This window comes from Salmo salar, chromosome 22, assembly GCF_965601325.2.
Source record: "Salmo salar chromosome 22, fSalSal1, whole genome shotgun sequence".
Lineage (NCBI taxonomy): Eukaryota > Metazoa > Chordata > Actinopteri > Salmoniformes > Salmonidae > Salmo > Salmo salar.
In genome coordinates this window covers 32,557,501-32,574,728 of record NC_138312.1, presented here as the reverse complement: position 1 = coordinate 32,574,728, position 17,228 = coordinate 32,557,501, and the positions used below count along the sequence as shown (strand labels likewise).

Genomic DNA, 17,228 nt, shown 5'->3' with positions numbered 1-17,228 from the left:
ATAATTCCTGGCTGCAGACTAGTAATTAGTATCAAATATTTGTTCTTATTCTGTCGGTATCGATAGTCTAAGAGTTTAACCACGTGGTACGGTTAAGAATTCAGCAAGAGAAATGCATGGTCTGCAACCTTAGCCCTCTCGTGGTTATCGAGGTAAGCTGGGCTGAAGATAAATCCCCAAGGTGGGGGTTTTATTCGGAGGAGCAAAAAGGGCCGGTCCCATGACGCCAGCTCAATGTCTGCGCTCATGGACGAGCCTATGATTTAGTGAAACTCCAAAAGGAATTGGAGTTTCCTTCATTAAACAGTCTAAAATCACATTATATAATTTCACAAATAGTTTCCTCTTTACTCATTCATTTTATACAACAATTAGATGTAAGCCTCATAACTGAGACTCTTGTATAAACAGGGTTATGGTAATGTGGCTGTATTGTCTCTCATGAGTTTCACAAAATTGTACCAAACGGACCAGTTCGTAGCTCGTTACTTCACCGATCTTTTATACATTCTCCAGAACATGACTATTGTTCGGTTCTCCAGTTCTGTGAGGTAGAAGAAATTCCATTGTTCTCTCTATGAAACTCACTCTCTCTCTATACTGTCTGGCCATGAGGAAGATTCTCCTCCAGGAATTTACGACCTCTCTGACCACAGCAGCCTGAGTGTAGGAGAGAGAGAGGGGGATGGTGCAGAGGTAGGGGGATGGTGCTCGCTGTGTCTAAAGAGGGCAACGTAATGACACAGACAGACTCCAATCATATCACATCCAGGGCATTATGCATGCAGAGGGATGCCCCTGAATGAATCCATGTGTGTAAATGTCATCAGTAAATGTCAATATCTTTTCTGGAGCCAGGCCTGAGGACATGGAGGCTCAGCATATGGGCCCAGGGACCCACACCTACCTTAAATTCATTCTTAATCAACTATAAAGAGCTCCTCTGTTTAGCGTGATGAATTAACCTGTTAGGGCTAGGGGGCAGTATTTACACCGCCGGATAAAAAACGTACCCGATTTAATCTGGTTACCACTCCTACCCAGTAACTAGAATATGCATATACTTATTACATATGGATAGAAAACACCCTAAAGTTTCTAAAACTGTTTGAATGGTGTCTGTGAGTATAACAGAACTCATTTGGCAGGCAAAAACCTGACAAGGTTTCAGGCAGGAAGTGGCCTGTCTGACAAGGTGTCGTTCTTCTTGTCTCTGTTTATTGAAGAGTGAGGATCTTAGCTGTCCCGTGACACTTCCTACGGCTGCCATAGGTTCTCAGAAGGCGGTAAAAAGCTGAATCGTGGCTTTGCAGGCTCTGGCTGAAAAAAAGTAGCGTGTTTGGGTAGTGGCTGGTTACAGTACTGTGAGACTCAGGCTCGCGCCCGCGTCGACCGAAAGCTTTGTTTACTTTCCTCTGTTTAGCTAAAAGGAGATTCCCGGTCGGAATATTATCGCTTTTTTACGAGAAAAATAGCATAAACATGGATTTTAAACAGCGGTTGACATGCTTCGAAGTACGGTAATGGAATATTTTGATTTTTTTTGTCACGAATTGCACCATGCGCGCGACCCTGATTTACCATTTCAGATAGTGTCTGGGACGCACGAACAAAACGCCGCTATTCGGATATAACGATGGATTATTTTGGACCAAACCAACATTTGTTATTGAAGTAGCAGTCCTGGGAGTGCATTCTGACGAAGACAACAAAAGGTAATCAAACTTTTATAATAGTAAATATGATTATGGTGAGTGCTAAACTTGCCGGGTGTCTAAATAGCTAGCCCGTGATGCCTGGGCTATGTACTTAGAATATTGCAAAATGTGCTTTCACCAAAAAGCTATTTTAAAATCGGACATATCGAGTGCATAGAGGAGGTCTGTATCTATAATTCTTAAAATAATTGTTATGCTTTTTGTGAACGTTTATCGTGAGTAATTTAGTAAAATGTTAGCGAATTCCCCGGAAGTTTGCGGGGGGTATGCTAGTTCTGAACGTCACATGCTAATGTAAAAAGCTGGTTTTTGATATAAATATGAACTTGATTGAACAAAACATGCATGTATTGTATAACATAATGTCCTAGGGTTGTCATCTGATGAAGATCATCAAAGGTTAGTGCTGCATTTAGCTGTCTTCTGGGTTTTTGTGACATTATATGCTAGCTTGAAAAATGGGTGTCTGATTATTTCTGGCTTGGTACTCTGCTGACATAATCTAATGTTTTGCTTTCGTTGTAAAGCCTTTTTGAAATCGGACAGTGTGGTTAGATTAACAAGAGTCTTGTCTTTAAATAGCTGTAAAATAGTCATATGTTTGAGAAATTGAAGTAATAGGATTTTTAAGGTTTTGAAAATCGCGCCACAGGCTTCAACTGGCTGTTACGTAGGTGGGACGAATTCGTCCCGCCTAGCCCAGAGAGGTTAAACAACATAACATCTGGCGCCGACAGAGATGGCCGCCTCACTTCGCGTTCTTAGGAAACTGCAGTATTTTGTTTTTTTATGTATTATTTCTTACACTGTTACCCCAGGAAATCTTAAGTCTTATTACATACAGTCGGGAGAAACTATTGGACATAAGAGCAACGTAAACTTACCAACATTACGACCAGGAATACGACTTTCCCGAAGAGGATCCTCTGTTTGGTCCAGCACCCAGGACAATGGATCGGATCAAAGCAGGCGACCCAAAACAACGGCGCCGCAGAAAGGGCAGACGGAGCAGTGTTCTGGTCAGGCTCCGTAGTCGGGCACATCGCCCACCGCTCCCGAGTATACTACTAGCCAATGTCCAGTCTCTTGACAACAAGGTAGATGAAATCCGAGCAAGGGTTGCCTTCCAGAGAGACTAACATTCTCTGTTTCACAGAAACATGGCTCACTCGGGATAAGTTATCAGAGTCGGTACAGCCACCTGGTTTCTTCACGCACCGCACCAACCGAAACAAACATCTCTCTGGTAAGAAGAAGGGCGGGGGTGTATGCCTTATGATTAACGAGTCGTGGTGTTATCATAACAACATACAGGAACTCAAGTCCTTTTGTTCACCTGACCTAGAATTCCTTACAGTCAAATGCCGACCGCATTATCTACCAAGAGAATTCCCTTTGATTATAATCACAGTCGTGTACACATTCGCACAAAACTGAAAGCGCGAACCACTACTTTTAATCAGGGCAAGGCGACCGGAAACATGACCGAATACAAACAGTGTAGCTATTCCCTCTGCAAGGCAATCAAACAAGCTAAGCGTCAGTATAGAGACAAAGTAGAGTCGCAATTCAACGGGTCAGACACGAGAGGTATGCGGCAGGGTCTACAGTCAATCACGGACTACAAAAACAAAACCAGCCCCGTCGCGGACCCCGATGTCTTGCTCCCAGACAAACTAAACAACTTCTTTGCTTGGTTTGAGGACAATACAGTGCCACCAACATGGCCCGCTACCAAAACCTGCGGACTCTCCTTCACTGCAGCCAACGTGAGGAAAACATTTAAACGTGTTAACCCTCGCAAGGCTGCCGGCCCAGATGGCATCCCTAGCCGCGCCCTCAGAGCATGCGCAGACCAGCTGGCTGGTGTGTTTACGGACATATTAAATCAATCCCTATCCCAGTCCGCTGTTCCCACATGCTTCAAGAGGGCCACCATTGTTCCTGTTCCCAAGAAAGCTAAGGTAACTGAGCTACACGACTATCGCCCCGTAGCACTCACTTCCGTCATCATGAAGTGCTTTGAGAGACTAGTCAAGGACCATATCACCTCCACCCTACCTGACACCCTAGACCCACTCCAATTTGCTTACCGCCCCAATAGGTCCACAGACGACTCAATCGCAATCACACTGCACACTGCCCTAACCCATCTGGACAAGAGGAACACCTATGTAAGAATGCTGTTCATAGACTACAGCTCAGCATTTAACCTGTTAGGGCTAGGGGGCAGCATTTGCACGTCTGGATAAAAAAAATGTACCCGATTTAATCTGGTTACTAATCCTACCCAGTAACTAGAATATGCATATACTTATTATATATGGATAGAAAACACTCTAAAGTTTCTAAAACTGTTTGAATGGTGTCTGTGAGTATAACAGAACTCATTTGGCAGGCAAAACCCTGAGACATTTTCTGACAGGAAGTGGATACCTGATGTGTTGTATTACCTTTAAACCTATCCCATTGAAAAACACAGGGGCTGAGGAATATTTTGGCACTTCCTATTGCTTCCACTAGATGTCACCAGCCTTTACAAAGTGTTTTGAGTCTTCTGGAGGGAGATCTGACCGAACAAGAGCCATGGAACGATGATGTCCCATTAGACACCTGGCGCGCGAGTTCATGTTGGGTACCCTCGTTCCAATACGTTATAAAAGAGTATGCATTCGTCCACCTTGAATATTATTCATGTTCTGGTTAAAAAAGGCCCTAATGATTTATGCTATACAACGTTTGACATGTTTGAACGAACGTAAATATATTTTTTCCCCTCGTTCATGACGAGAAGTCCGGCTGGCTTAGATCATGTGCTAACAAGACGGAGATTTTTGGACATAAATGATGAGCTTTTTTGAACAAAACTACATTCGTTATGGACCTGTGATACCTGGAAGTGACATCTGATGAAGAGAATCAAAGGTAATGGATTATTTACATAGTATTTTCGATTTTAGATCTCCCCAACATGACGTCTAGTCTGTATCGCAACGCGTATTTTTCTGGGCGCAGTGCTCAGATTATTGCAAAGTGTGATTTCCCAGTAAGGTTATTTTTAAATCTGGCAAGTTGAATGCGTTCAAGAGATGTAAATCTATAATTCTTTAAATGACAATATAATATTTTACCAATGTTTTCTATTTTTAATTATTTAATTTGTGACGCTGACTTGACTGCCGGTTATTGGAGAGAAACGATTTCCTCAACATCAATGCCATAGTAAAACGCTGTTTTTGGATATAAATATGAACTTTATAGAACTAAAAATGCATGCATTGTCTAACATAATGTCCTAGGAGTGTCATCTGATGGAGATTGTAAAAGGTTAGTGCATCATTTTAGCTGGTTTTATGGTTTTGGTGACCCTGTCTTTGACCTGACAAAACATTACACACAACTCTTGTAAATGTACTGTCCTAACATACTCTAAATTTATGCTTTCGCCGTAAAACCTTTTTGAAATCGTAAAACGTGGTTAGATTAAGGAGATGTTTATCTTTCAAAGGGTGTAAAATAGTTGTATGTTTGAAAAATGTGAATTTTGACATTTATTTGGATTCAAATTTGCCGCTCTTGAAATGCACCTGCTGTTGATGGAGTGCACCACGGGTGGCACGCTAGCGTCCCACCTAGCCCATAGAGGTTAACACCATAGTACCCTCCAAACTCGTCATTAAGCTCGAGACCCTGGGTCTCGACCCCACCCTGTTCAACTGGGTCCTGGATTTTCTGACGGGCCGCCCCCAGGTGGTGAGGGTAGGAAACAACATCTCCAACCCACTGATCCTCAACACTGGGGCCCCACAAGGGTGCGTTCTCAGCCCTCTACTGTACTCCCTGTTCACCCATGACTGCGTGGCCATGCACGCCTCCAACTCAATCATCAAGTTTGCAGACGACACTACAGTGGTAGGCTTGATTACCAACAACGACGAGACTGCCAACAGGGAGGTGGTGAGGGCCCTCGGAGTATGGCGTCAGGAAAATAACCTCACACTCAACTTCAACAAAACAAAGGAGATGATTGTGGACTTCAGGAAACAGCAGAGGGAGCAGTAGTGGAGAAGGTGAAAAGTTAAGTTTCTCGGCGTACACATCACGGACAAACTGAAATGGTCCACCCACACAGACAGCGTGGTGAAGAAGGCGCAACAGCGCCTCTTCAACCTCAGGAGGCTGAAGAAATTTGGCATGTCACCAAAAACACTCAAGAACTTTTACAGATGCACAATCGAGAGCATCCTGTCGGGCTGCATCACCGCCTGGTACGGCAACTGCTCCGCCCACAACCGCAAGGCTCTCCAGAGGGTAGTGAGGTCTGCACAACGCATCACCGGGGGCAAACTACCTGCCCTCCAGGACACCTACACCACCCGATGTCACAGGAAGGCCAAAAAGATCATCAAGGACAACAACCACCCGAGCCACTGCCTGTTCACCCTGCTATCATCCAAAAGGCGAGGTCAGTACAGGTGCATCAAAGCTGGGACCGAGACTGAAAAACAGCTTCTATCTCAAGGCCATCAGACTGTTAAACAGCCATCACTAACATTGAGTGGCTGCTGACAACATACTGACTCAAATCTCTAGCCACTTTAATAATGAAAAATTTGATGTAATAAATGTATCACTAGTCACTTTAAAAAATGCCACTTTATATCATGTTTACATACCCTACATTACTCATCTCATATGTATATACTGTACTCTATACCATCTACTGCATCTTGCCTATGCTATTCGGCCATCGCTCATCCATATATTTATATGTACAAATTCTTATTCATTCCTTTTCACTTGTGTGTATAAGGTAGCTGTTGTGAAATTGTTAGATTACTTGTTAAATATTACTGCATGGTCGGAACAAGAAGAACAAGCATTTCACGACACTCGCATTAACATCTGCTAACCATGTGTATGTGACCAATAAAATTTGATTTGAATTGATTTTGAACATATACAGCACAAACATGGAGGACTTTTGACAAAGACAGAATAGAGGACGACAGTTTGTGACAACAGCCTAATCGGATGTAAGCCTTATGTACCACCACAGATTATCCATTATATTGACCAGATACTCCACCATCCGCTCTAACAATGAAAATAAATGTCTTCAAAAATGGAAAGCAGTCATGAGGCGGCAAGATCAGGTGGCACCCTTCTAGCCAATGAGAGGGCATATACGACTGTGATAACAGGCACAACTGTTAAGTTGCCGGGATGTCACGTGTCCTACTTTTAAATATTAGTATACTCGTAACAACCTAAGCATTACGAAACATCTATCCGATCAAATAAACCACATGTGGCAAATAAACACATTTGACAAGCTCTCATTGACTTCCGTACAAAAACTCCTCGCTTGGTGAGCAAACTACAACAAAAACATAATCTGCTGGAGAAGACAAATTTTGTGCCCAGTTACCCCTCTCGCTTCACCTCATCCTCTCTGGTACCACATAGGAATAAAGAGGACTAGGTAACTTCCAATGATGTATGGTACATACCATGATGTAGTTGCGGAGTTCGGGGTAGACTCTGTAGGGTGCCAGCCAGTGGGACAGGGGGGTGGTGGAGGGGAAGGTGGTGGTCACAGCCAGGGGCACCTCGGGAAAGGACAGCACATTGAAGCCAAACTTCTCATACAGCTTCTGGAGCTCTTCGTCAGGCTTCTCATCTCCCTCGCTCAGGATACTGCCAATGATGTAGCGACACTGGTCATCGGGCACCTGTGTGTGTGTGTGTGTGTGTGTGTGTGTGTGTGTGTGTGTGTGTGTGTGTGTGTGTGTGTGAGAGTGATATTGAGATGACCGGGGGGGGGGGGGGGGGGGGGAATTAGAGATGGAGATGGATACAAAATTAGACCAAAACACATGTCAAATATTAAGTTCAGTACATATACACTGTGTGAACAAAACATTTTGCTAACCCATGTTGACTCCAATTCTTCCCACAATTGTGTCAAGTTGGCTGGATGTCCTTTGGGTGGTAGACCATTCTTGATGTGCACAGGAAACTGTTGAGCATGAAAAACCCAGCAGTGTTGCAGTTCTTGACACACTCAAACTGGTGCGCCTGGCACCTACTAGAGATGTAAGATCTTAACTGACTCACTTTTTTATTGCTTAATATTTTCCTACAATGAAAACTTCTGTATTTTAGGTTTAAAAAAGGTTTCTAAAGTTTGTAATTTCCACTTGAAATGTCAAACATGATTTGCCCTAACGAAAAATGTATCAACCTCTACATAAATGTCCATTAATTATAATCAACATAATAATTCACATTTCCTGTTGCTGCAGGATTATTTTCCTGCTGAAGCAAACTGGCTCAAATTAAGATCCTACATCTGTACCATACCTGGTTCAAAGGCACTTAAAATTAAATATTTTGTCTTGCCCATTCACCCTAAATGGTACACAAACACAATCAATGTCTTAATTTTCTCAAGGCTTAAAAATCCTTCTTTAACCCGTCTTCTCCCCTTTATCTACAATGATTGAAGTGGATTTAACAAGTGACATCAATAAGGGATCATAGCTTTCACCTGGATTCACCTGGCCAGTCTATGTCATGGAAAGAGCAGGTTTTCCTAATGTTTTGTACACAGTGTAAATCCCCATCCATCCTCACAGTCCTCCAATCAGAACAGCCAGTACAAGAGAACAACAGAAGGAATGGGAGAATCTTTCAACATCAGTACATGTGGACATCAGACAGCGAGCTGCCAATCACACTGGGCTCCAGTCTTGCTGCAGTCTGTCTGGTAGCTGGTGATACAGTGACATAAGAATGGCACGAGGTCAGATCTCAGAGACATGGCTTCTGGGCTAGGCGCTGTTCCTGTAGGCCTGTGACGGTCTTCCTTGGTGTGACTGGTCCCGCCTGTGGATGCTGGCATGGCGAGGGAGCACAGATGGCATCTAGCGCTCTTCATCAACATCCCTGACAGCCCCCCCCACACACACACACATCTTATAATTAAACCATCCATAATTCCTTTCTCTTGCTCCTTTCGCTCTCCCCACTACACTTTTTTGAATAAACATTTCAATACCATAAAGAAGCCAGGCCTTGGTACAGGGGAATACAAGATCAAAAAATGGTGAAGAAAGTCACAAGTGTCTCTAGGTATGGGCTATAGTCTACTCCCCAACCAACAAAACATCCCTTTAATTGCCTTCCTGACCAGTGGCTGGGCCATGCAAGTATTAGAATGAATCACAATGGCTGTGTTCCTAGCGGCTTAGTACACAATCAACACTAAAAACGGCCCATGTGGATGCTGCTTTTGTCCAGGCTGTCGATGTACAAGTTATATTGTCTTGGCTGCGTGTATCGCCCACCTTCCTACATGAGCATGATAAAAGGTGTTGGTTGTCAACAGGGCTTGTGTCAATACTGCCAGGCTATGATAAGAAACAGCTACATCCATTTAAATAAAAGGAGAGATGGCCCCTGCCCTCCCACGGCTTCGTCCCACTATCTAACCATCTCTCCCTTTTTCGCGTAGTCTCGGAAACCCCACCCTGGGCAACAGTGACTAGGGTCTGGTTTCAATGACGGTCTCTTTTGGCAACTTCGATACGGGGCCCTCTTCAGACAGACAACTCTCCAAACAAATCACAAGGCAGAACACCGTGATTGGAAACCAACATTTGCAGGCAAAAAGTTTGCAGTGGTTTTAGAGAAGGTGCACTCATTAAGAATAACCTCTGTGTTCTCCATCTTGCTAGCTACTGCTTTATTTAAGCGGATAAGGTAGTGGCATTGGCAGTGGCGTAGTTCTTCTATACCAAAATAGTACGCCACTGAAACCAGACCCTAGTCACTGTTGCCTAGGTTTTTGATACTACCTACCTACCTTCCCTCCCTAGGCTTGTTACCAAAATATAGCGCTCGCTTGCTAATGATATTATTTAGAGCTCCTGCTATCACTCACAGCCCACACACACACACACACACACACACACACACACACACACACCAGTGGAGGCTCCTCAGAGGAGAAGCATCCTCAGTGAATTTTTTCAAATGTTTTAATTGTGAATTTTTTTTTTTTTTTAAGTTATCCTTTTTAGATAAAACTATACTAAATATATTCACGTCACCAAATAATTAAAACACACTGTTTTGACGAAGGTCTACCGTAGCAGTGAAGGTCTACAGTAGCCTCAACAGCACTTTCCAGGATAGGTTTAGCCAGAAGACCGTTTCCATCCTCCTCTGGGTACATTGACTTCAATACAAAACCTAGGAGTCTCATGGTTCTCACCCCCTTCCATAGACTTAGAGTAATTATGACAGCTTCTAGAGGACATCCTCCAAACTATCAGAGCTCTTGCAGCATAAATTGATATGTCTACCCAATCAAAGGAAGAGAGAATTAATCTAGTACTGAAAGCATAAGCTACAGCTAGCTAGCACTGCAGTGAAGAAAATGTGGTGAGTAGTTGACTCAGAGGGAGAAAGACAATAGTTGAACAGTTTTGAACAAATACATTTCTACAAACATGAAAAAGCATGAGAGATTCTTTTGTATTTTCTTTACTTTCACAGTGACAATGATGTAGGCTGAGTGTAGCAGTTATGGTACGAAGGTTTGGCTTGGAAAGGTTTTTTCGCAACCTCATGATGGGTATAGGGACAATTCTAGTATCATGTAGTAGCCTAAATCTATCAATGTTACATTCAGCTGGGTGAATGGAATATGAACGACAGTCATCCAATATGCTGTAATAGAAGGCCATGCTTATTTATAATAAAAAATTAAATAAAACAAAAACGTCCTCCCTCATCTTAAAACGGCACAGACCGCAACTGACACACACACACACTTGTGCGCGCATGCACAGACCACACACACGCAGACACACAGTGGCAGACACAAACACAATCAGTAACACTTGATTTCATCTCTCCTCCACTACAGATAACACACCCCAGAGAGACTACAGGCAATCAGGAGATTTTGGAGTATCCTTCTTGCTCTCTCCTCTTCTTCTAGCTGTGTGTGTGTGTGTGTGTGTGTGTGTGTGTGTGTGTGTGTGTGTGTGTGTGTGTGTGGATGTGTGTATGTATGTATGTATGTATATATATATAAGTTAGATTTATGTCTGAGATATGTAACGCACTAGGAGAATTCTGCCAGTCAGTTTGTCCGATGCAGAGAGCTGTGTTCTCAAAGCCAACCACAGTTGCAACCAACAGTTGCTCTGAAACACAGAGCTGGCTTCACTGGGCTCTTGAGCTAGGCATCAATCCAAAGAAGAGGCTGAGGAGAGTTGACAGTGCCCTTATATTGGCCCAGGCGAACAACTGGCTCGTTGGTTAATGGGAAGACAGTGGAGCTATCCGCGCCGTAATTGGACGGTGTAGTTGTCAAGTTGCATCGCCAAGCCTCAGAAAACTAATTCAGCACATCACACGGTGTAAGCTCCATCACATCAACACCACCAAAAACATAGCTAGAGTTTACGCAAACTGCCAGAGGTCCCTCAATTTTCCCTCCAGTCAACTTTAACAACCGTTGTTTATGCTCCTGCCCATGCTTTAGAATGCTCATTATTTCCTAATGCAGACGCATCCTCTCACAAATGGTGCGATTCTCCTTCTCTCTCCACCCCAGTTCCTCTCTAAACCAGGTCTCCTGAGAGCTGTTGGGAAGAAAAGTAATTTCAAAAGCATTTCTTTGCTTGGAGGTGTGAGGGCCTTTTCTGACAGATGAGGGCTCTCCAACAATAAAAAGGTATGGCTGGCATAGGTAATTCATTATTAGCAGACATGTAATGAGGATTTACACTCATCTTCCCCGCTCCCGGTCTCTCTGCTGCTCTTCCCTCCCGGGTATCACTTCTAGGAATTAATTATTCTCAAAATCAGCCCATTTTCCAATGGCTCATCGCTAAAGCATTAGCGCTTTAGGGAGGACAGTGCGGGGGCACAGACACATACTTGTTTTTCCAGCTAGGAGGAGAAAAGCCTAACCTTTGTATTACAGTCCAAGAAGAGAAGAGATGTACATAATGATGGAGCCCCATGCACTCTGCCTAGCCAAGTATCACACATGACAATTTAACAGCCAGGCAGGACTACAAATCTAAATATTAGTCTGGATTGGCAATGTGGCATGAGGTCATTTAGTCTCCTGATGAATCCTTGGTTAACAGGCCGGTTAAAGAATGGATCATCAGCTCACCGTCTATGGGGAGCCTACATGATGTCCACTTAACACCACAGTTTGGGCCAGTTTCCCAGACCCAGATTAAGCCTAGTCCTGGACAACAAAAAAAATCACAATGGAGATTCTTCATTTAGAAATATTGTTAATACAGGACTAGGCATAATCTGGCTATGGGAAACCGGCACCTCTTGACTGATGCTGAAGTAGCACACAGGGTAGGTAAACACAGTTGGGTTTCTCTCAGCCTAACACACAGTAGGGTGGGTTTCTCTCCTCTCCGGGTTCTGGTGGCAGGATTCCCCACCCATCCTGTCACAGTAGTGGGGACACCGTTAGTGTCCTCATTCTAGGTTGATTTAGCACTGCTGGTTTCAAACTACAGCAATGCCCTCGCAATTTCATCTTTCTTGGTTAGTTTGTGTAGTCCAACATATGTAAAAGTTCCACAGAAACAGGATGACGTGGGACATCATCTTCAGAGTAGTGTATAAAATATTGCTTGTTCGCTCATATATTTTGAAAGTTGCTGCCCCCATAAATCTTGTGTGATCAGGCTCCAGTACAGTGCAGTTTGTGTGTTGACTGACTGTTGTGATGGGATGGATGGAGCTTAGAGGCTGTGTGATTGTGAACCAAAGCTGCACTGCACTACAGTTGATAGGCAATACTACATGCCATGATTGTAAGGGTCTATGTGAAGTCCGACTCTCTCCATGTGTTAGCCTAATAAGAATTGGGCTATGGAGTAGACTAGATATCCATCCACAAAGAGCAAATCAAAGTCAAATGACACTGACAGTGAGGAGAGGAGATTGAGAGAACAGGAAGGACAAAGTCAGTCAAAGAGACCCAGACATCAAATCTTTCTCCCCACCATTTTGTGTGAGATGAGAGACGGCCTGTCGGTTGCAATTGTTGTTAAGGTGGCTGATTGGAAGCAATTAATCCAACCCCCCCGCCCCAATAGGCCCACGACAAAGACAAGACATTCCCAGGCTGACTGAAATTGAAACTAATAGGGGTTCACAATGGAAAGACTGCAGATATCTTATGACTTTGGGCTGTTTCAGGCTGAATTAAAGGGGCAGCAAAAAGTAGTTAGGAAAACAACTGGCTAAAAATTGAGGCCGAGATGGTCAATTTATTAAAGTGCATTCGGAAAGTATTCAGACCCCTTGACTTTTTCCACATTTTGTTGTTATGTTACAGCCTTATTATAAAATTGATTACATCTGGGTGTTTTCTCATCAATCTACACACAATACCCCATAATGACAAAGCAAAAACAGGTTTTTAGAATTTTTGCAAATGTATAACAATTTAAAACAGAAATTACATCTACATAAGTATCAGACCCTTTACTCAACACTTTGTTGAAGCACCTTTGGCAGCGATAACAGCCTCGAGTCTTATTGATATGACGCTACAAGCTTGACACACTTGTATTTGGGGAGTTTCTCCCATTCTGGATGGGGAGGGTCGCTGCACAGCTATTTTCAGGTCTCTCCAGAGATGTTCGATCGGGTTCAAGTACAGGCTCTGACTGCGCCACTCAAGGACATTCAGAGACATGTCCCGAAGTAACTCTGCGTTGTCTTGGCTGTGTGCTTAGGGTTGTTGTCCTGTTGTAAGGTGAACATTCACCCCAGTCTGAGGTCCTGAGCGCTCTGGAGCATGTTTTCATCAAGATCTCTGTACTTTCCTCCATTCAGCTTTCCCTCGATCCTGACTAGTCTCCCAGTCCCTGCCGCTGAAAAACATCCCCACAGCATGATGCTGCCACCACCACGCTTCACCGTAGGGATGGTGCCAGGTTTCCTCCAGATGTGACGCTTGGCATTCAGGCCAAAGAGTTCAATCTTGGTTTCATCAGACCAGAGAATCTTGTTTCTCATGGTCTGAGATTCCTTTAGGTGCCTTTTGGCAAACTCGGGCTGTCATGTGCCTTTCACTGAGGAGTGGCTTCTGTCTGGCCACTCTACCATAAAGGCCTGATGGGAGAACCTTCCAGAAGGACAACCATCTATCTCCACAGAGGAACTCAGGTTCTTGGTCACCTCCCTGACCAAGGCCCTTCCCCCCCAGATTGCTCCGTTTGGCCCGGGTGGCCAGCTCTAGGAAGAGTCTTGGTGGTTCCGAACTTCTTCCATTTAAGAATGATGGAGGCCACTGTGTTCTTGGAGACTTTCAATGCTGCAGAAATGTTTTGGTACCCTTCCCCAAATCTGTACCTTGACACAATCTTGCATCGGAGCTCTACGGACAATTCCTTCAACCTCATGGCTTGGTTTTTGCTCTGACATTCACTGTCCACTGTGGGACCTTGTATAGACAGGAGTGTGCCTTTCCAAATCATATCTAATCAATTTACCACAGGTTGACTCCAATCAAGTTGTAAAAACATCAAGGATGATCAATGGAAACAGGATGCACTGGAGATCAATTTCGAGTCTCATAGAAAAGGGTCTCAATAATTATGTAAATAAGGTATTTTAGATTTTTTCTTTGTCATTATGGGGGTATTGTGTGTAGATTGCTAAGGATTTTTTTAATCCATTTTAAAATAAGGCTGTAATGTTACAAAATGTGGAAAAGTCAAGGGGTCTTAATACTTTCCCAAGGCACTGTATGGATCTGTGCCATTCACTTTGAACTGGAGTGTGTTTATTGCGAGTAGATGCGCTGGTTTTGAGATCAAAGCGAAAGCTGCATGTAGCCATCTGTGCACATTTGTTCATATTTGCTCGAAAGTTAGTTATTTTCCCAGTTATAGGCAATTTCTAGTCAACAATGGGGGAGTGGTTGCTTCCTACAAGAGCACAAAATGTTTGCATTTCTAGCCATCTTTGAAAAGCATGTCAGGTAAAGAGCTTTGTTTATGTCTTAAAGGGGCAGTGCTGTATTTTGAGATGGTCTTGATTAAGTTAAGTAGCCAATAGGCAGAGCGTAGCATAATTTGTCTGATTCTCTGTAATAATGGTTTGGCAATAATAATGAATTTTCATTTGTAAAGTGGTTTCTTGTATCAAACAAACCAAAAACATTTTGAGTCACCTTGTCCGAAGGACAAGTGGATAAACAGGTTATTAATGTCAAGTCCTGCATGTTTGTTTTTTTCAAAAGTCTCATGGAATGTAGGCCTACATTGAACACCACACATTTGCTGCTACTGTAGGCTACTTCCATGTTAAAATGTTATGGGATGCATTTTTCTCTGTTGTTTTTGATGGCAAGCCACAGTGGCAGAATGTTCACAACGTTCAAGAATCCGTTCAGCAGATCTAAAACTTGCTCAGTGGCAGAAAACATTTGAGGGAACATTGGCTATAACTAGGAATGCAAATGGCTTTCTGAGATACAAATAATATTACTAAACAGATCATACACGTAATGTTAGCTAGTGAGCCAGCCAGCTAACTTTAGCTAGCTAACAGTACGCTTTAACTTGCTTATATATAGTTTATCTACACTGAACAAAAATATACGCAACATGCAACAATTTTAAAAGATTTTACAAAGTTACTGCTCATAAGGAAATCAGTCAATTTAAATCAATTCATTAGGCCCAAATCTATGGACTTCACATGACTGGGAATACAGATATGCATCTGTTGGTCTCAGATAACTTAAAAAAAAAAAAAGTAAAGTAGTGGATCAGAAAACCAGTCAGTATCTGGTGTGACCACCATTTGCCTCATGCAGAGCAGCACATCTCCTTCACATAGAGTTGATCAGGATGGTAATTTTGGCCTGTGGAATGTTGTCCCACTATTCTTCAATGGCTGTGTGAAGTTGCTGGATATTGGCGGAACTGGAACACACTGTCGTACACGTTGATCCAGAGCATCCCAAAACATGCTCAAATGAGTGACATGTCTGGTGAGTATGCAGGCCATGGAAGAACTAGGACATTTTCAGCTTCCAGGAATTGAGTACAGATCCTTGCGACATGGGGTTGTGCATTATCATGCTGAAACATGAGGTGATGGCGGTGGATGAATGGCACGACAATGGGCCTCAGGATCTCATTTTATATTTACATTTTAGTCATTTAGCAGACGCTCTTATCCAGAGCGACTTACAGTAGTGAATGCATACATTTCATACATTTTTTCTCCGTACTGGTCCCCCGTGGGAATCGAACCCACAACCCTGGCGTTACAAACACCATGCTCTACCAACTGAGCCACACGGGATCTCGTCACGGTATCTCTGGCAATTTGAATGCACATCGATAAAATACAATTGTGTTCGTTGTCAGTAGCTTATGCCTGCCCATACCATAACCACACCGCCACCATGGGGCACTCTGTTCACAACATTGACATCAGCAAACTGCTCACCCACACAACGCCATAGACGTTGTCTGCTATCTGCCCGGTACAGTTGAAACTGGGATTCAGCCATGAAGAGCACATTTCTCCACCATCCCAGTGACATCGAAGGTAAGCATTTTCCCACTGAAGTTGGTTACAATGTCAAACGGCAGTCAGGTCAAGACCCTGGTGATGACGACGAGCACGCAGATGAGTTTCCCTGAGACAGTTTGTGTAGAAATTCTTCATTTGTGCAAACCCAGTTTCATCAGCTGTCCTGGTGGCTGGTCTCAGACAATCCCGCAGGTGGAGGTCCTGGGTAACATGTGGTCTGCGGTTGTGAGGCCGGTTGGACGTACTGCCAAATTCTCTAAAACGACATTGGCTTATGGTAGAGAAATGAACATTAAATTCTCTGGCAACAGCTCTGGTGGATATTCCGGCAGTCAGCATGCCAATTTCATGCTACCTCAAAACTTGAGACATCTGTGGCATTGTGTTGTTTGACAAAACCGCACATTTTAGAGTGGCCTTTTATGGTTCCCAGTACAACGTGCACCTGTGTAATGATCATGCTGTTTAATAAGCCTCTTGATATGCCACACCTGTCAGGTGGATTTATCTTGGTAAAGGAGAAATGCTCACTAACATGGATGTTAACAAATTTGTGCACAAAATTTGAGAGAAATAAGGTTTTTGTGAATATGGAAAATTTCTGGAATCTTTTATTTAAACTTATGAAACATGGGACCAACACTTTCCATGTTGTGTTTATATTTTTGTTAAGTGTATATTATTATTACTACTACTATCAATGCATTGTTTGGAAAAAGCTCTCAAGGTAAGAATTTCACTGTACAGTTTTACACCGGTTGTATCCTGTGCACGTAGCGAATAAACTTTGAAACAAGCTTTTAATTCCAGGCCATTTCCCATGTAGGCTTAATGCTTCTGGCCAATCGAATCAGACAGGTAGACTGGCTGCTTTCCGCTGGACCTCTCCCT

General features: G+C 43.3%; 1 protein-coding gene and 1 non-coding gene across 2 annotated transcripts in view; both read right to left on the bottom strand.

Annotated features, from left to right (window-relative positions):
• The window catches only part of LOC106583187 (testis-expressed protein 264 homolog), a 159,127-nt gene that overhangs the window by 97,260 nt on the left and 44,639 nt on the right, over nt 1–17,228 (bottom strand). Inside the window, exon 2 of the mRNA XM_014167091.3 lies at nt 7,232–7,453. Coding sequence (XP_014022566.3) covers nt 7,232–7,453 — 222 coding nt within the window. The remainder of the gene's footprint in view (nt 1–7,231; nt 7,454–17,228) is intronic.
• trnat-ugu (transfer RNA threonine (anticodon UGU)) lies at nt 16,030–16,105 on the bottom strand. The gene has a single exon. It is a non-coding gene; the product is annotated as a tRNA-Thr (tRNA).